This window comes from Clarias gariepinus, chromosome 1 (genome assembly GCF_024256425.1).
Source record: "Clarias gariepinus isolate MV-2021 ecotype Netherlands chromosome 1, CGAR_prim_01v2, whole genome shotgun sequence".
Lineage (NCBI taxonomy): Eukaryota > Metazoa > Chordata > Actinopteri > Siluriformes > Clariidae > Clarias > Clarias gariepinus.
The window spans coordinates 44,845,870-44,867,366 of NC_071100.1; the positions used below are offsets into that span (position 1 = coordinate 44,845,870).

At 38.5% G+C, this 21,497-nt stretch overlaps 1 protein-coding gene across 1 annotated transcript in view; it reads right to left on the bottom strand.

The window, feature by feature from the left end:
* Nucleotides 1-13,334, bottom strand: part of lamc1 (laminin, gamma 1) — a 63,122-nt gene extending 49,788 nt beyond the window's left edge. Inside the window, exon 1 of the mRNA XM_053493484.1 lies at nt 12,676-13,334. Coding sequence (XP_053349459.1) covers nt 12,676-13,054 — 379 coding nt within the window. The 5' untranslated portion in view covers nt 13,055-13,334. The remainder of the gene's footprint in view (nt 1-12,675) is intronic.
* Nucleotides 13,335-21,497: the final 8,163 nt, after the last annotated feature.

Genomic DNA, 21,497 nt, shown 5'->3' on the forward strand with positions numbered 1-21,497 from the left:
TTTAAACCTTTAAAAAAGTGTAATGATTAATTAAATGTATTTTAAATTTCTCATTTAACATGTAAACACAATACAAACGTACTTAACTTTAAATACAAAAGTTTAACATTTAATAAAGCAGCGCATACGTCTGTCACCTCTATTATAAATGTAAAAAAAATACAAAATAATAATAACAACCTTTTTTGGAGTCAGTGTGGCGATGCATGAATCTCCACGCAAAAGAATCGCGATTCATAACTGAATGCCCCCCCCCCCCCCATCTCTGATATCCAGTCATGTTTAATCCGGATATATTCTCCAAACTATTTAACGTAAGCGTACAATAATGCTGCATAAACACCAAAAGAGCAGTTGTTCTCTCAGGTAAACTCGAGTGCACCTTAAGGCCCTGCCCTCTTCTCCCAATCTCTGTTGTCTCCCTTTTGTAAAGGCAAACGGACATCGCTTTCAAATTATTCATGTGAAACAAATTCAATCCATGTATTTCTGACCAATCTAACAGGGATGAGACTCGTACGATATTATCGCGATACCTCGGTGACGATTCAATCTGTATTGCGATTCTGTTAGTATCAAAATTTTTATGAATACAAATGTAAACAAACTTTGCAAATATTTCTGTTCAATGACAGGATGATGTGCTGCCTGCCAAAGTGTGAGTAGTTTAGAGTGCACCACCTGCAGGATTATAGAGGAACCGCAACATTTTATCCCCTCAAATGCAAATATATATGAATTAAAAATCTATTAAAAAAAAAAAAATGTTGAAGTGAGTGTGGCGATACATGAATTGGCACACGAAATGATTCGATTTTCACGCATCTCGAACAGCTAACATTAAATAAATATATAGTCACCATTAGAAACTGGCACATTTGACCTTTCAACAATTTTCAATAAATTCAACAGGCCTATAATAAACATTATACAAATCATATAACGGGGCTGATCATCAGATCATTGTGTTTGTTCGGCAGATTTTTTTTTTTTTTCCTGGACACCTTGAACAAGAGACAGCGAAAAAGGTTAAGGACAAATCTGTAAAAGTATTCAATTGAAAATGTCCAATAGAGCAGTTTAAAATTAGAAGAAAAAAAATAAATAAATAACAGCCAGCAAACAAGTTTCAAACAAGACTCCACAACTAGTAATATTATGTAAATACTTATTAAATTACATGTTTAATTACAGTTTAAATCACCTGTACCTGATGCAGAAGAGGAAGGATTTGTAAAAACAATCGAAATAATTGTCAGTAATTTGATTGGTGGAACATCAGCCTTCTTAAAAATTATACGTTTTTTGGTAACTTAAGCATCCTGAAATGTTAGTTGCTGATTATAGAGTCTAGAACAGAACCTAATAATATTTAATAACTCAATGGGCAATTGTTAAAAATTAAAATCCAAGCCATTCCAGTTAAGATTGCAGCTCGTGGGACGAGTATAGGAACTGCGCTGTTAAGTACGGTACATCCCCTGGGTTTCACATCATACGCTATTACTGATTTGTCTTTTCTTAGCAGAACTTTAAAGTTCCAAAATATGTGAACGCAAGTTCTCCAACAGTGCACTGCATGAATATCAAACTGATTTTCTAATTCCCAGTTGAAGACCAAGCGAACATGAAGTGAATGAATCCAGTGGAGAAGATGAAAAAAAAGAGAGAGGGTTAGGGTCATGTGAAATTAGTTTAACCCTGGAAAAGTGGACATCCTGTCTCATGAGGAAACCCATTTGTCATTGGGTTGTTTGTTAGCTGAAGTGCTTTACTCAAACATTGGGAAATATTTCCAGTCATAGTTTATAAATTCATGTCACACAAATCTACAATGACCGGCCGACCAAACTGCACCCATTCATGAAGCTAGGTACACTTTATTATTATATCAGAAGAGTTTCTTACAAATCGAAGCTTGTTAGACCATGAATGTCCTTGAGGTATTGCTAGGTTTGGCTAGTCATCCAGAAAATAATAAGTAACAGTAGATGTGTTTCTGCTGCACATGTTCATGTTTCAACACTTCCTTCAGGACATCCTACACCAACGTAATCCAAACACCCATCTTTCAGAGATACATATTTCAGTGTCTTCCTTGTTAATGTGTACAAACAGCTGTGTTCGCCCTTAAAGTCTCAGCAATCAGGCAAAAACACTTTCACAGACTAATGGTGAAGACAAGATTATGATAAATGCATTTAGATGTCAACGGTGCCTACATTACTTTCGCAGTCAAGGTTGTATTTTTTTTTCCAGAGACATCTAGACTGCAAAAAGGAACAGCTTGGGGGCCCAACAGGCAGCTTTCATAGAAAGCTATACTGTATACTATACTTCTAATAAAGGGGGGGGGGAAAAGCAACATCAAAGAAAACGCTTTATGACACTGTTACATACAGTAAAATTGTGTTTGGCAACACTCAGCTTAGAATAGCTTTTAACTGTAATGCACACAAGATAAAATAGCAATATGAAAGAACGATACAAGACAAGAAAAACAAAGTGGTCTGTAGAAGGCAGAGTCAAATTTGACTAAAAAATGAAAGCTGGACCCCTTTTTGAATAAACAAGGTGGTTCAAAGAAAATGCAACAACTGTAAAAGACAACAGCAGATCAGAAAACGCAGCAATGGAACAGAAAATGCAACATTGAAACAGAAAAAACACTGCAATCACAAAAAAATGCTACTGAGAAAAAAACAGTATTGCAAAAACAAACAAAAAAACAACAACAAAAGACAACAGCAAAACAAACTAAATAAAAAAAGATGCAAAGGCAAAACAAGAAACAAATTGCTTTTTTTCTTTTAAAAACATTTGCCGTCATCCAGCTTCTCTTACAAAAAGAAATTTTTGAGGAGTTACTCATGCTATTTTAAGAGTTTTTTTAGCTTTTGAACAACTGAGCTTTGGAACAAATGTATTTTTTTTCCACCATTATATACTCATTAAGACCATCAATACCATCATATGATTGCTGTTGTATAAAAGACAGCCGCAAAAAAAGCATCAATTAAAGTCTTATTTAAAAATAAATATCTTTCAGTTTCTTGTTTTTCCTCTGTCTCTCAACCCAACGCATTTTCCAGCAAACATGCCATGTTGGTCTAGGACCTACCTCTTTTTTGTTTTCAGATTTTCTTGATGTTTCATTTCTGATGCTGTGTTATATTAAAATAATCTAATATTGCATTTTCAGGTTGGTTATATGTTTGGATCAGTATGAAAGGTTGGAACGCATAAGGAAACTGCAATAACTCCAGACTCTGACCCGCTTAAAACTTATTAATGCACAACATCTCCGAAAGCAACAAAGCCGACACAGGAGCTCGTTAGGACAAAGCATGTCTAAGCACGAGGTGTGAAGAGATTGATTTAAAATGAAGATGTGACACTGGCTGAACATCAACATGCTTTAAAATTAGGCATGGGGAAAGTACACATCCTAAAAACGCTTTATTGCTGCATGCTGAAAACATATCCTTTCCTGGAAACATTTTTTTCCATGGATATAGATTAAGGCTCTCATCATTAGCAGCACTACCTTTGCAGAAGAAAAAAAAAACATTGGAGTGTAAAAGCAGGTGTTAGCATCACAGCCTAAGGGTGGACATTTTATCATAATACGAAGCAGTCACACTGACTACAAGCATTGTACCAGTTACAGTCACAGAAAAAAAAAAAAACACAAACAAAAAGAAAAACCTGACACCTTCTCATTTTTCAGGGTTACCCATTTCCTCATTAATGTGTAAAAACAGCTGTATTTGGCCACTGACACCCCGCACGGTTTCACACTTCAAGCACTTCACTTTGAAGCCTTTGAAGAGCTGCTTGTTGGGAAATAAAGAAGAAAAGCTCCAGTGGTGGTGGATATGCTTTCAAACGCGAGTGCCTTTGCTCAGAAGATGCGCAAGTAAATTAGAAAGCGCACCACACCATCTGCCTCGGCACGATGACATGACGAGGACATGAGGGCAAAGATAAAATCATCGTGCAAGCTAAAGGAAAAAAGTACATATGATAAAAATAATAGGGATTATTTAAAGTTTGGTAGGAATAGCAATGGTACAGGGTTATTCTTCCCCATTTTCCCCACATTAGAAAGAAATTACCCAAAGAAAAAAATAGTTTTTTTGTGAAATAAATGTGTCAAAAAAAAAGAAATTGGGTCTTTCACTTTGGAATATATTCCTCGTTATTAACCAAACTTCTTATTTAGATATGTAAAAGTATTTTACACTGACATGAAAATGTAATAATAAAGCAGTTTTCATGACACAGCATTATCTAAAGTTAAAAGTTGCTAAAGAAACACCACAGTTTATGCCCCGCCTTCATGTTATTCATGGATTGGCTCGCGTTTCATTCCTTAAGGATCCAACCAATCACAGATGAGTTCAAATTCTTGTAGCCAATCAGATAATGGAAGGCGGGATTTTTCATAAAGACAATGTAGAAGTATGACTCAAAAGTAACCTAAAGTAAAACCTAAGCTAAAAAGTAAGCTTGCTAACAGATTAACAAATGGTACTTCTCAAATTTAAAAGGATAATAAAACAAAACACAAAAATGAAATGTTTTAAATGACTAATGTGTTTTATATTTTGTGAAAAACAGTGAACAGTGATGTTGGAAATGTTCTTAGCCTAATACAGATCTAGTGGGTGGAAATGGTCTGACTTTTTTGTTTTTGATAGCATGGTTGCGTCAGATTAAAGAAACAATCTAAGAGACAAATTTCTGAGGTAAAAATTCATCCAAACAACACAATGAAACCTTTTCAAACTAGTTTATTGCTACAAGTTGGCTAATCACCAATAGTTAACCGTTAGAGGCAGAAGTTTATTATTTAGAAGTTTCCCATTAATATACCCTTTTCATGTTGAAGTAAGAGTTAGTTAAAACAAAGACAGGCTGAATTCAAACAAACTAATTGAAGGTGAGAGACTTTTGCAAGAGTGCGGCGGTTTCATGTGCGTTTCACAGCCATGTGTGCCAAAAGGGTGGGAACGAAATAAGGCAGGGTCATTTCTAGGACAGGCTTATCTCGTCATCTATGAATAAATCACGCTCACCGCTACCACAAAATTCTTAATAAAATGACCTGAAGTATGGGTCAAAATTTCTCAATATTATTTCCATTCTTTCGAAACAACTGTCATAAGAGATGGTAGGTAAATAGTCTGGCCACGGGGTTCGCTCCTTTCATGGTTAAACAGCTCTGTCCACTGACAATAGCAAGGGCAGTGTGTTTGACAGCTCATACAAGGTACAATCTGAAAGCAGCAGGAGCTCATTCTTCAAGTGTTTGGCCATGTTGGCCAGAATCAGCAGGAGATGGGGCAACGCTTTGCACTTTGGCCACACTGGGTGGTCTGATACTCCAGTTTCACCTCCCGCAACACAATTACAAAAGCAATTAGCAGCCTCGACTTCTTTTACTGCCAAAGACGACGACACTGCCTGCCGAATGGGGCGGTTAGAAAATGCACCTATCTGTATCCGCATCCATTCAGCGCTGTTACAGTTATAAGATTTAAACCCTGACAGAGTGCAGTTTGTTCAAGTCTAATACCGGCCTGTTATAGGGTTTGTTCCTTTCCATAATATCGTCTAACTAATTCACATTTGTTAACTAGTTATAAACTTATTACTGGTTTAAAGTAATCCGGGTAAATGCATTTCGCAGATCTTTCTTTGTTTCATATTTAACCTCGTGATAATATGGAAAGAAGAACCTTCATGATAATGTTTTTTTATATTGTGTCCCACAAGATCCCAGTCCCAGTTCCCTGGCGTGCACATCAAGTCCTAACCAAATTCTCTGTGAATCATTCTGGCAACAATTTGTCCATTTCTTCAAACACTATCAGTTGCGTGTAACTCAAAGAATTGAGTGCACACTTAGAATGCACAACTTCAGTCTTTAATTTATCTGCTCAAGTTTCCCACAGTGAGATCATACCTTCCAGGCACTAAACAGATAACTCGCATTCACGCCGACCTTCTCAAGTGCGACTGGTATAATTTGGCCCAGCTGGTCCCCTTCGGAAATGACAAGGTCTTTGAGCTTGGTGGAAAAGGGAAGAAGGAGAAGGACCCTAGGGCCCAAGAAACATTCTGAGATCTACTTTCCCACACTGTAGGGCTTCTCCCTCTCCAAACACCCGGCCAATAGAAAAGCGGAGCCGTGGCAGAGGACAGTTGGGAAAAGGGGGGTACTGTACTGATGCAAGCTCGAGAACAGGAAGAGAACTCTCTTCCTAAATGCTTGACCCTAGTGAAGTACTCTAGGAGACACTCCGGAATCCTATGGAGTAAACCGACACAAACACGCTTAGTCCTGACAGGCATGGCTTGTGCTGTGACTGGTATAAACGAGGCTCATGACATTCCCAGATCTGGATCATTGTTAGCCAGATGTATGGCCAGCTTCTTTAAATTAAGACAGCTGAAAACAGGACAGATATTGTTTACAAGACAAATGTTGGACAAAAATTTAAAACAGCTGCATAATCGACCTTCTGTGGTAAATTGACCACCAAAAAACAGATTTCTGCTTCTGACACATTTTTTTTAGGACTAGGTGTGGCAACACAGTAGATTTATACTATGAAAGCCTCCATCAGAGTTAATCAGCAAAACTAATATTGATCATTTTATACATAATGTTTAACTGTTGTCGTTTGTGTGACAGTAAAAGTTATGAGAATTATCAGGGTAGCTTAAGATTAATTTGTGGTAATCACAAGTTACACCTAGAACTACATAAAAAGTTAGGTAGGAAATCTGAATCTATTTTCATTCATTACTCATTATAGTTTTTTGATTAAGCCAAGTCAAAGAGTCAAGACTATGTTTTCTCACATTTTTGAGTTTTGTACATAAAATATCTGCACTGATTTTGCCAAGCATCACTCAAAACGCACAACTGACATCACATCCTGTTTTTCATTTAGTTTTTTTGTTCACGTAGCCAGCAATAAGCCAAGGATGATTGATATTTTCCACTCTGTACTGACAGTCTGGTTTTAATTGAAGGTAATTAGGACTATATAATTTTCAAACTAGGAAAACACAGAAAGTTAAAGGATCTTAAATGATTAAAATATCCTTCAGCTTTTGCAGAAAACATGAACCGCTTGCGTTTTTCACAACTACGCACGTTTTATAAAAAAAACATTTACTTCTGATTTTATGGGTGGTTGGTGCAATACCACATCTATTTTTTACATCACAACATTTGAAGACCTTCTCAGAAAAGCAAGACCAAAACTTACCTCTGCTGCAGAGGAGAAGTTCATTTAGAGTCACCAGCCTCAAAAATCACCGATTAACAAACAGCACCTCGGATTAGAGGCGTTATAAAGGGTTTATGGAGCGTGCGTAGCAGATACACCTCAATATCAACGGTTTAAGGAAGGTTATTGTATATTTTGGACGCCTTTAATATTGTTTTACAATGTAGAGAGAAATGGAAATCAGAAGTTAAAAGGTGTGTCCAAACCCTTGACTTTTGACTGTTAGAAAGGGATTTCAGCTCATTAGCGTCCTCGTTCCCTTGGGCAGAACTGGTGTATGTAGATGTAATTTGACGGCAAATGACACATGATTAGAGAAAAGATAGTGGTTATCTAGGAGTAAACAGTCCTTTCTGTCGGTCCTCTGCCGCCAGGAAATACAGCCCGATAAGCTGAGAATGCCAAGGCACCACTGGGACACATTCATTCATCGCAGCTGAGATTAATGAGACGTGTGTCTTTGTGATCACACTGAGGAGACAATGATTTTTCAATGGTGTTGGTTAATTAAAGTACGTTATCATAATTTTTTTGGGCACGATGCTTAAACAGATTAGAACTCCAGGTTTCAACAAAACCTTATGAAATACAATACACTACCAGTATATACGCATAAATATTAATGCTGTGCCGATGTCTTGCAAAGCATGCACAATGTTACCGTTTTATATATGTTATACATGTTATATGTTTATTATGTCTGCGTAATTATGTTCAAAATTATTTGCTATTTCCAAACAATTTAAAAAAGCATAAATAAATAACATAGAAGAATATTTGCATGCCTGTGAAGAAAGCAACATGGGAGGATTGAGAAAAAGTATGCTGTAGGCTCCTGCATTTTGCAAGAAAATTGAAAGGAGAAAGTGTGAGAAAGTTACGAGAAGGACTTATTCTCCAGCACGCTCAGTAAAACCTCCCAGCTCTTACAGTACTGTGAAGCATAGTAAGTACAGATGCTTTCAGAAAACATTTCTAATTTAAAAAAAATAAACTTCTAAAAGAAGTAAAAAAACAATGTCATTTAACGGATATAAACTTTGGTCTGTGTTAGAGAGAAAAGGGAAAAAAAATGTTGGCGTTGAAGCATTCATGGAGTTTGTGTGTGTGGGGGTGGAGGTCGGGTTGTCTCCCTGACTGGCATCCAATATGCATCACTTCACTATAAACGTATAGACAAAGAGCCAGAGTGTCGTATTTCACACTTAAAGCAGTTATACATTCCTCCTGCGCAAACGAACGGTGTGGAAGAGACAATACAGAAAGCTTTCACACATCTGATGTCTAACGTATTTAAAACCACACGTTATATATAAAATACTTCCTTTTATCGAACAGAGTCATCTCTCGCTCCGTCTGGCTGCTAGATCAGGCCTCATCTCCAGTGTTCGGAGAAGACTGAGGGAACTGTCAGGTCGGGACATGTCTGCTTCCTGCCCAAACCCGGCAGAATAGAGATAAAAAGCCATCAAAGGCAAAGTATATAAAAATAAGAGCTTATGGCTCAAAGCCCCAGACTTCTTGTGGCTTCCCACCTACTGAGATGCACACACAACATCCTATCGAAAAAAGGCTTCCCATGCAGGACGATTGGGGGGTGGTGGAGGTGGGGGGTTTGAGGGGAGGGAAGCTACAGCGTCTGAGTCCAAGTATGAGGAACTGCCTGGGAGACCACTTCCGCCCGTCATTAACAGCTAAGTCAGCTGTAATTACAGATGGGGGTCTCTTTAGCGCCCCTGGCCATGCCAGCATTAAAACGAGACAGCTGATCCGTTTGAAAGACCTTGCAACCTTTCAGATGCAATGAGGTCCCTGAGGGCACGAAATGAAGCGGACTAGGCTCATCCGAAACCAAAACTATGTATTAAATGAAATCGATTTCACATGGAAAGACTTGGGAGTAAAAGAAAAAAAAAGATCATTCATTAAAACAAAACAAGGAAAAAAGAATAATCAAAATTGCAATGAGGGCTACAAAGCTCACAGCCAATCAGAAAGCCAACATTTTGTTATGATTTCCATTGGCAGGTGATGTACACAGGCTTTTTATACCTTGAGACAACTACAGCCGTCTGTTAAGAGCGTTACTACACAAAACCGTTCAAGATCTTGGCTGAATTACATGCAGATGACAGCCTGGTTTACAGTAAAGATCCTTTGACGATAGACTGGTGATTAAAAACATGACTACATTCTGCTTAAATCATTAATCAGCATGAGCTAGATAAACAAAGGCATTTTCTGTCCATTACATTTATGTCCGTGTTTTGCCATTACCCTTACTGTATTTGTTGAGTTTTGCGCTCTTGTATCGGTGGCGTTAATAAGACCTTCATAGCGACTATCACACCATGAGAGTTTGTGACTGCCTTTGGTCACAATGGCACCAAAATGTCCGGCAATAACTTGAGTACTAACTAAAACCATGAATCACAGTTGGACCAACTTTATGATTACATTTTCCAGCAATGTGATTTTCATTTCCATTTGATTCAAACACACTGCAGTTTTACTGTCTGATTGATTTCTTAAACCTTTTATAGTATTAAATTCAACATATTGGGAGAAATGTTGCTGTTCCTCTGTAATCCTACAGTTGGTACACTAATAAACATTAAACCGATGTGCAAGATATGCTTCTGATGGTTTATAAATGTCATGTCCCGTACCGAGGTATTTTTTACCGCCACCAAGCGTCTGCTCCACACCCCAGCTCTCAAACTCAACCAAAGAAGCAGCGATACTCTTGTAAAACACAAGTATTTTAGTACAAGAAGATCCACACAATTTCTATTTCCTGCAAGTGCTATGATTTAAGTTTATGTTTAAGTGTGAATAGATGTTGAAGTGAACACCGGCCCTAAGATTCATTCATCTGAATCGATCAATAAAAGATTGATTAAAAATATTACAGCTGCCGTCAGGACATGGACGTGTGGGTGGAGCTACAAAAAGTGAAAACGACTGATTAATCACAAGCAATCACCTCAGGATCAATCCCTAGATTTATCTTAGCTTGTGATTGATTTAGAAATTCACTGTTTGAAACTCCACACGGCGTTCTACTCACATTAGTATTCCCTGGACGCCACAGCTCATAACCTCATAACCCCCGGAAATCCTCTTCCTACTTTACAGGAAAACAGATCAAGTCTCAGACAGTGTGCTGACTCTGGATCAGGTAGCGTACCATGTCGTCCTCCTGCATCTTAACTCTCTAATGTCTCCTCACTCTCGCATTCCTCTGGCCTATCATTTAAATCTGGCAGTAATGAACTGGTTGGTGCAGCGTAAACAAATGTAATCAGTGTAGTCGCTCGAGTAGTTTCCCACACATGGTGAAAGTAGTGAAGAGTGTGCCATGTGCCTTTTTTGATGGCAATTATAAAAACACGTGTTTAAAATGTCTTTGGTAAAAATAACAGGCTGAATAAATAAAAAAATCCCTGTTTTGTGCCGGATTTTTTTTTAAAAAGGCCAAAAAAAGACAGTTTAACTGTTTTCAAGTCCATAAACATAAGGCTTGATGTGATTACGGTCTATTTTTCTTGCACTTAAGTTCACGTCAAAGCCTTCTCATCAGGAGTAAACCACACATGACTCTGTAAACCACGTCCAGCTGTCCTTAACGCCGTGTTAAGCCTGACAATCGCCGTCACAGCAGCTTCCCGTTTAAACAGCTGTAGTAGAGACCATTAACACTCAGAGTTAGAGGCTCATGTGTGACACAAGAAACATGAACCAGGATAAAATAATGTACGAGTTATTGTTCATGTATATAAAACACATGGTACTGTTGTACTGTCGTTTTTTTTTTTTATTCTAGTAAAGCTGTAACTCTTTTATTCTAGATTTGTGCAAATTAAATTGTAAATTTATCGATTTTTCGTTTCTCCTCCAAAAGTATTATTGCAGAAAACATCACGATTGACTTAATAACCCCTCTCGTTCACATTCACATGAGTGCGATCACCACCTGACATGACCAGCTTGACACTACACAAATCTACACTCTGGCCTGGAAAGAATTCAGACTTTTTCTTACTATGGCCCATTTTCTCAAAACCTGTTGCCACAAAAACACCAAAGGTCGATCATTCGTAAACAACAAACAACCTGTTGCGGGGGTCAGAAAGTAGACCCTGCATTGATCTTAGCAAGACTGTGAAAGGGTGATCGATCAGTGTTAACGACAGTCGTCTCAGTCGATTCTTGATGTATTGAGATGCACAACGCTGTATTTTTCACACGTCTAAGTTAAACGTTACATTCATGTGCTTTCTGATCAGCTCATTCAAGATCGAGTTCCCCTTTTCTGTGAAAACATTAGGAACAAGAGCAAGAACCCTTGAGCAAGGCCCTTAACTCTAAACTGCTTATAACTGTGTAATAAGATAAATGCGAGCTGAGGACGGAGATAAAATCGTCTGCCAAATGGCGTAAAATGTAAAACAAACACCACTTGGAAAACTATCTACAGGTCTGCACATGGATATCATCACGCTGAGATATTGTGAAGCTCTAGAAACTGTACATAGGTACTCAAAGACAGCCAGAGGGGCGAGGGAATGGTGCTTTAACCATTTAGGATTTGGGGTTCGAATCCCATTGCGGTTAAGAACAGTTGGGAACTTAAACAAGGCCCTTTAACGCGCCCTACTCCAGGTGTGCCAGGTAACCTGAGAAAATTATAAAGAGCTTATAAACTTAAGGGGAATCAAACCCTCAACCTGGAGGTGCGAGGAGACACAGTGACGCCCCATACATTCAACAACTGTACAGACTAAATAAAGACGGGTAGGGGGATTCTCTTAATGAGAAATTGTACTAGAGGGGAAAACAGTGGTTCAACAATCAAGGATTTGGGGTTCGAGTCCCATTGTTGGGAACCCAGGTGTGCCAGATGAAACTCACTTTTCTGGGAAGGCTCTCCACTGGACTTCACTGTTTTAACAAGCACTTCTAGAATAAGCTTGGAAAAGAATCTATAGACAGTGTCATGGAGAGATCTAGTGAAATGGTAGAAATTGTACATAGATAGTCAAAAAAATATAAAAAAAAAACCCAGATGGGAGGACCGGTTGGAGTCCCTGCTGGAAATTAAGGCAGGGCCCTTAAACTTTTCCGCTCCAGGTAACCAAAGAAAACTGACTCACGCAACACTGGTGGGAGAGCATGCAAACTCCGTGCACACAGACCCAGAGATGGGACTCGAACCCTGACCCTGGAGGTGCGAGGCAACAGCGCTGACCAACAGGATAACCGTGATGTCTCTTGAGCACGAGCACGAGCATGCATATGCAATGCACAGAGACCAAGAAGAGGATGCACTGAGATGGGAAGAAGAGAGACGAGCATGCACACGTACCTAGGTGCAGGGTTAGGTTGATGGAGCTGGGGTACTGGACGCCTGCGAGCATGGTCTGGCTCTGCCACCAGGTGGTGTCCGCTTGAGTGTTGTAGTCGGTGAGGTAGACTGCGCTGTGATGCTGTCTCGGATCTCGGGCATCGCAGATGTGGCACGACTTGGTGACTCCGGTGACGCCGGTCTGCACGCAGTACTCTTCAGGCGGAGAGCCGCACGTGTTGGTGGCCACCACGGTCACGTTGAACGCCGCGTTCACGAACTCGGGCATGCAGCGCTGCGGCCGGTGCGTTACGTCGTCCACGCACTCGTCCATCGCTGCGTGCGCGCGCGTCACGCACAAAGTCAGTAAACTCAGAAGAAGCGGCACGCAGCAGCGCATTATTGTCTCCGTGCGTCCTGGCCCTGTCCCCTAAAAACACTCTCCTCTTCGACCTGCGCGCCGTCTCAAAACTTCTGCGGTGTCAGAATAATAATAATAATAATAATAAAACCATACGGGTGTCGCTTCCTTTCTTTCTTCTTCTTCTGTCTCGATTTTACTTCCTTCCACTCTACTCGCTCGGTTTATTTATTCCTGATCTGCGCCATGGAAGAGAAAAAAAACTTTTAGAGGAAAAGTCCTACATCTGACCAGGCTACACCCTGCCAGCTAGTGCGCAAGTCAGAGAACTTCAGCGTTAAAAAAAAAAAAAGAAAAGTTTGCATGTCTACTTCCGGTCGAGAAAGTCTTTGATATTCCGCCGAGCCAATGAAAAGACGACTACAGATCACTACGACATACATGGGCGTGGTGTAACAGGACACAGTGTTCTTATTGGTCAGTTTCCCCGTCAGTCAGTAAGGCGTGCCAGGAGGCAGGGCCAGATTTATTTTTTGTATCTATAGGATGAGAAATAAAACAGTTTGGTGCGTTATATAAGAGCCTGATCACAACAAAAGCAATCTAAAATGTTAAAAATACCTTTATTAATTCAAACCGTGTATGAAAACTTTATAAATTAGTGTTGAAATCATATGTTGTGTGTGTGTGTGTGTGTGCTAAAACACTATAAAATATATATTAAGAAGCAGCTTTAATATTATTATATTTTTGTTTATATATATATATATACACACACACACAAAGCTACACTTAAGCTATTCAATGTTATTCTTATATATAACATTAAATAATGTAAGTGAAAGTTAAATAAAAAAGAAAGAAATTTTATAACTTCAGATGCATATAGGGTTGTGTGTATTTTTTTGTCTTCATGTAAAGAGATAAATATTGTTTCAACTATATCTAAGACCCCAAAGGCTTCAGTTGCCTTTCTCAGTTTTCTGCTCTCTGAGAATACATAGTCTTAAACCCATTTATTTATTTATTTTTCAACAAAATGTTTAGAGCTCCTTTACTGATCTCATCCTAACCAGTAAAGATGATGAATCTTTAGTGCTATGAATAAAATAGAAGATAGCCATTACATGGTGTGTGTAAAGGGGCCAAAAAGCCAGGTTAAATATACCTCGGTCAGAAAACCAAGAATAGCAGTGGATGTTAAGAATTTATAGCTGTACAGGCTTACGTTACTATAACTGACACTTGCGCAACATTTTCTTAAACCAGCACATACCGAACAGGACCTACGCGTTCGTCACTGGCACTATTTTAAATAAAATGCCTAAAAGCCCTAAAGGAACAAGACCTTTTAGTGTTTTTAAAACTAATTTGAAACTAATACAGGGTCCTAAATATGCAACAGAAAAGTGTTTGGAGATGGAATGTTCAAATCCCAGTGAGGCCACAGCCACCTGTGGCATGAAGTCAGTGCAGTAAATTGGGTTATGTTCTCTAAGTGGGAGAAACGGCATACCCTTACTCATCTCTCCTGTTAATCATAACGACACTGGCCAATCATAGCCATCTTTGAGGTCATACAAAAGAGGGTAGATAGAATTAGAAGATAGCAGATAGAACAGAATTCAATTTCACTCATTTCCAGTTAAACTCCTGAACCAGCTTAAGTTTCTTTCCTTTGGATAAAGAACTCTTTAAGTTTACTCAGGCTTTATTCCTTATGAGCAGTAAAACTGTTATCCTGTTAGCCGAACGTGCTGTTAAAAATAACTAACTATGAAGCTTCTAGAATAGGTTTGAGTTTAAATGACAATTTAGAGTGATTTCTCAATGAAGACCATTTTAACTACAGTTTAAGTGCTAAATTCCACATCCCCACGTAAACATCTGAAGCTTTTGTTCAACTTCTCACACAACACATGGTGGACTTCAGAATAATTCAAACGTTTTAAAAAAATGAATAAGAGAATGTCAATAGAAAATCACTTGCAATTACCAATTTTGCTTTAAAACTTATTTGACACAACATATTTCCAAGTTTATCTTAAGTCATGGGAGTAAAATGGCACCCTTTTCAAATAGTGTTTTTTTTCCAGACTTTTTAATAAAGCCTGATCGTTGCAAAATTAAACACAATTTGGACATACAAGTACTGTGCAAAAGTGTTGCGACGCCTTCAAAGAAACAAACTTTCTTGTATTTCTAATGTAGTCAGGAGGAATAATTCCTCAGGCTTCCTTAGGGACTTTTTCGGCCCTCCTTTTTCAGCAAGTTTAGCAAATGTGAGCAGTTTTAGAGAAATGTTTCTTGTTTGTTAAGCCACACGGTGACCTATAAATCATTCAGTCATAAAACATCTAACTATAAGGCAGGAACTAGTGAGAAACAGGTGCAGATGATGAAAGATGATGACAGCCCAGGATTATACCGGTGATGATTATACTGAGTGGTTGGAACGGACGAGAGGGCAAATGAGGTTGCTGCTGAAGCTTCTAGATGAACAACCCATTTTTGAAATTGTATCTTTAGGCACTGTGCAGCCTGTTGCAGTAAAACATTTGTTCCAATCTCTTTCATTTCATCTACATTGTTTAATTTTATTTAAAATAAAAAAAAAAGAGGGATGGCTCTTGTACTGTATGTTTGGAGTCATTACCCTGTTGAGTCATCAATCTCTGATAAAGTTTTGGGTGAAAATATCCCAGGACTAAGGAGTATGTGTAACGCATTAATATTTCTCTTGTCATTGTACCATAAAACCAGAATGTGCAGTTTCTTTTGTCCTGAACACTGCCACGTGCTGGAAAGTGTTACAAGGTCCTGACAGTGGAGACTCCTTACATAAATGCAGAATATGTCATCATCTCAACAAAAGTTTTATTAAATAACAATACATAAACAATACATGTGAATCAGCTATTAACATAAAAAAATACCATATTAGAATTTGACTCGGTGGTATAGTGATAGCTCTGTCCCCTTGTCTTGAACCTTTAGGGTTCGTGCTTGATTCCCGGCCATGTTCGATTCCCGCCTCTGTGTGCATGGAGTTTGCAGAATTTGATAAGACTTTGGTATGAACAACAATACCGGAACGTGTCATAGTGAGTGAAAGTTTTTTTTTTTTCTGTGTGTGTGTGTGTGTGTGTGTGTATTTTTTTAATTATTATTATTAACTAAGACAGAAAAAAATAACATGTAATGTCATTATCTATGGCATGAAAGTGATATTCACAGTCTGATAACCAGGAGCTGATAATCCTCAGTAAGAATGCTATCATTTAAAGCTTATTCCTAACCAGTGGTTATCTTTTACACAGAAAGGCACATTTGTTATCCTAATTACATTATGCATCTGTTTGCTCCCTGAGAGCCGTCTTAAATGATCAAAGGCTGACAATCAATATGTGTAGTCTCTTATTGATTTAACTCAATCATGCAGGATTCATGCGAATAGCTTGGAACCATTATAATTCTTATGCAGAACACCTTTTATATCAGCGTGCATCACTCAGGAGATTCAAGCATGTCCTACAAAAACATAATAATAATAATAAGTAATAAATAAATAAATAAATAAATAACCACCATCTCTTTACTGGAGGTTTTTATCTCTCTGTCTACACAGTTCTCTCCGCAGCCCTCCAAATGCTTTGCTTTATGCGGGCATCTATCATTGCAGCTCGCTATCAATCAACCTTTTGTCTCGACAAATTTGACCTGTCATTCAGTGTCAAAATGCGCATGGCATGTCAACACCCTCAGTCATCTACCGGTTCCACCTTTCCTGTCTGAGACAGACTGGAGCTTCATGTACAGACATGCCTTCAACATACATTGTCTCAATTCCTTAGCCTCGGGAAATCTAAACATTCATTAACAGTTGTTCCCTAAAAGGATTCCTGCAGCTACCAGAATTCATCCCCAGGCTACTTGTTGTTCTTGTATAGATCTGTCTGCTGTATTCAGACAAAGTAAATTAGCAGCATATAAAATGAATACAACTATGATTATATGGTGCTTTATGTAACTACTGATGATAACGAGAAAGTTCAGAATTGTAATCGATGTGGCCTTTTAGTGTCCAGTAGCACATGGTCAATTATGATGTCATACAAGATCAATAAAAGATAAGAGTTCTTTTCTCTTATTTAAAAAAATGGGAGTCAGGATCTTTACACACTGAAACATTATATAAAGCTATAAACATAAAATGTCTGTTAGAAAAAGATTTGTAAGTAATAATTAAAATGTTAAAAATGACCCAATTTGTGAGGAATTTGCAAACCCAGGATTTACTGGGGTCAGGATCTTGAACCAGCATGCTTATCTTTTTAAAACCATTTAATGAAAGCTTACATTGTGGATAAATGTATGACCTTACAAATACTGGCTGATAATCGATCCAAGATGATGTTACAAGAGGCGTTCGAGTCAAACCAGGACTGTGATTTTTCTCATGAAGGTGTAAAATTGATTGATATTTAGAAAAGAATTCAAGCACAGTACGGTGATGAGACTCTTAGCTGCAGCAAAACATTTAAATGGTTCAAACATTTTAAAGACACTGTACGTCCATGAATGACGAACAACAAGGCAGTTGTTCCTGTGAACATTCGACAACAGATAACTTGTCGTATACACACCATCACATTCACCAACACCAGTTGCACGTTACAAGAACTCGGCTGGGAGTTATTACCACATCCCCCGTACAGTCCTGAACTCGCTCCAAACCATTATCACATGTTTGGGCGATTAAAGGAATTCCTGGGAGGCCAGTGATTCAGACGTGAAGCAGGCACGAGAATCAGTCATGGTACTGAAAAATTCTGTCTACCTTCATGGTATTCAAGCACTCATGGGATAAGTGCATTACTGTAACAGGTGATTATATAGAGAAATAAAGGGGGTTTTACTCCTAAGTGTGTTCTGTTATTCTGCACAATGAAAATCCTGGCTTGACTCGAACACCACTCGTAGAAAACAAATGCAAGGTCATTCTGAACAAGCTGAAACTAACATTCATTATGTTCTAGCCCAAAATGAGGTAATGTCATGCTAGCTCTTAAAAGAAACAGTTGAGATTTTTATGGGGGGAAAAAAAGCCATATTTCACCCTAAATTAATGTAAGCTAAACTGCACAATCCAAAGTTAGTGCATATAAAATGAATACACCGAATACAGAAATACTTATTTAAACTTTCACTATATTTCTTGGAAGAGATCCAGAAAAGGTCTGTCTTGTTAAAACAGTGACTGAGAGGAACTAGTCATGATGCGCCCTCTATCATCGATCACTTGACAGTGCAGTTTTTAAAATACGATCAGTGCAGATTATTTATGGCGTGGAAATCTTCTCTATGTACGTTACACTATGTACAAAGTAAATATTAAGCATCCCTTCAAGTCTCCATTATAAGCGACACACTGGGAAGTTACTCTGGTTAACCAGTTTCTCAGCTCAGTGATATGGGTATCTAAGGTGTTGGACTACTGATTGAAAGGTAGTACGTTCAAAAAGCAATCAGCCTACACCACATATTTTTGGATTGTAAGAGGGAACTGAAGTACCTGGAGGAAACGCACCAAGCATGGGGGAGAACATGCAAACTCCACACACAGACCAGGGGTGAGATTCCAGCTCCCAACCTTGAAGGAATGAGGTAACTGTGCTAACAACTTATCCACTATACAGCTTGTGCAGCAGGTTGTATTCACATAAAATCTTTATTAAGGGAATGTTTGAGCATCTTAAAGAGATGCACATGAATTAAAGGCACTTATGCATTAATAAGAGACAAGACATAGATGATCTTCCATAAAGATCTATTGTCCAATTCAGATTTTTTTTCTATGCTTGCAGCAAGTTTTCTACTTGAACATATAATGGAAATATATCTCTTATTTAGTGAACACATACTGTGAACTGTGAAGATAAATATCGATTCACAGCAAATGAACAAAGAAACAAAGATACATTACATCACATATCCAGACCTGCTTATTCATTTATATAAACAATGAGTTCATCAGGAGGCCTTATTCTGTGCCAAGTAAAACTTATCTTAAGATACAGAACTAAGGAAGGGGGAAAAAAAACAACACAGCCTCACTCGCTCTCATTCAGTCAGTCTTTATAGCGTTTATCCTGCGCATGATGAGAGGCCTGGAGCCTCCCACAGGTGACCACGCATTAGGCGGTATACACTCTGGATAAGGTGCTAGTCCATCACACACTCATTCACACACTACAGGCAATTTGAGAACACTAATTAGACTAACCTGCATGCCTTTGGACTGTGGGAGGAAACCGGAGAACACTGAGGAAGCCCATCTAGCACGGGGAGAACATGCACACAGACTGCTACGCCACGACCGCCCAAAAAAACAACCATGAAGCTTTCCAGAAACTTGAAAGAAATATAAATTTCTTTGGTAGCATGAAATAATATGGGTGTGGTTAAAAATGGATCAAATTTTTATTATGATATTAACAGTATGATGTGAGCGCTGGAATGAGAACTTGAAGAAACTGTGACTGCCATCTGGTGGCATAGAAGCGGTGTCGTGGAGTTGTAGCGGTGTCGTGGAACCTATGCCCATCCAGTAGAAAAGCTATTCCTGTTTTACTCCCAGAGGCAATCTAGCATGAAATGGAACAGAGCACTTTTGACTTCCTCAAGACGTACATCAGAAATTGCACACATAATTATCTAAAGCAATTGCTATGCTTCATATTCATGTCGAATAGATTCAGCTGTCAGTTTGATAAGTGTAGCAAGCTAAAATTAACCCAGTTAATATAAACATTCTGCAATAAATTCTAGTTTTTTTTTATTCATCCTGTGTTTTAATCCTACTGATATTTATTACAGCCTTATTGATATAAATTGAGTAAAAAAAGTAAAAGAAAAGAATAGGAAGTCATAAGAAGTCATTATCTCATTGCCTGGTCAAAAAAAACACACAATCTCAGAATTCATTCAATCAACTAAAGCTTTGATTACCAGTACAATGTGGTGTACAGTTCATGTGTAAAAATGATTCTTCATGCACCAGGGAGCATTCTTTCACAATTTGATTTCTGGAACATGCCCGTGCCATTAGGGAAGAAAAACTCCACAGATGTGAGAACCTGGTCATTCAGTACATTCGGATCATCAGCTGACCTTATTTTATAACGTTGCTGAATCTAGACAGGTCCGACTGAAGCAACCCTTTGCCTGACACACACACATCGCTCTGGAATAGGATCCATCTCGACTCATCAGGTGAGTCACATGATCAATTAGTAAGCTTCCCAGCAAATTGAAGCCTCGTTTTCTCACTAACATGTGGTTTTCTAATGGACACACCTCTTTAGTCCAGTGGTAATATTTTCCGTATAGTTTATTTCATTTTCTCTCACAATGACATTAAACAATCAATCACACACTAACATTCAGTAAAGCTGAAAGGTAGAACTATCTTGAAAATATTTTGATTAAAAACGGGAGCAATCAGGAAACTTGGGAGGAATCGGGTTAAAATGAAAGTAGCAAAGTGTTTCTGCGCTACTTTAAAATTTAGTCTCTGAGTAAATTTAGTGTCTTATATTGAAACCAAGTCAGAATCCCAAAGGAGATTCCAACCGATCAAGGCCCCATGTCTGTTTGTTACACAAACTTCACAAACTGCTTAGCATTAAACTGATTCATACAGTGTTTTTCATCCTTATACAGATGGCCTGGTTGAGCAGTTTAATCAAACGCTAAAAAACATGATCCAGAAGTTCATTTCACAATGACGTTTGAAATTTAAATAAATGCCTGGAACCACAGTTATTGGCAGTATAAAAGGTCTCGAAAGCCTCCTCTGAGTTTTTACTAGTTTGAATTATTGTATCGGTGCAAGCCTTGTGACATCCTAGACAATATCAGAAAAAAATTGGATGAGGGCCTTTTTCTAGTAAAGTTGAAATTCAACTCGTTCTTGACCTAAGAATAAAACTCCACGAATCGGTTCAATCAAAACAGAAGAGTTTTTTGTACAGATACAAGCACATCAATCCCAGGGCACTGGTGGCTCAGTGGTAGGTGTTTCGCCTGCCATGCAGAAGGCCTGGGTTCGATTCCCAGCCGGTGCCCAAACCCCAGCCATTGGATGCAGTACCGGTCCCAAGCCGAGCTAAAATGGGAGGGTTGCATCAGGAAGGGCATCCGGCCTAAAAACCTGTGCCAAGTTGTTGTGCGGACTAGATATTCCGCTGTGGCGACCCCTTGCTGGGAGCAGCCAAAAGACCAACAAGAACATAAATCCCAGCTGTATATCAGAGTGCTCAGCTAAGGGATTTCACACTGAGAGATAAAGTATAAATAATATATTAATATTTTATGAGTAAAATACTTCTACCCAAGTTGAACTCACAAATACTAAACAACTGTTAAAGGCACTTGGAGGTTACACGGAAAGTTGGAGAAAATCTGGGGACAATAAATG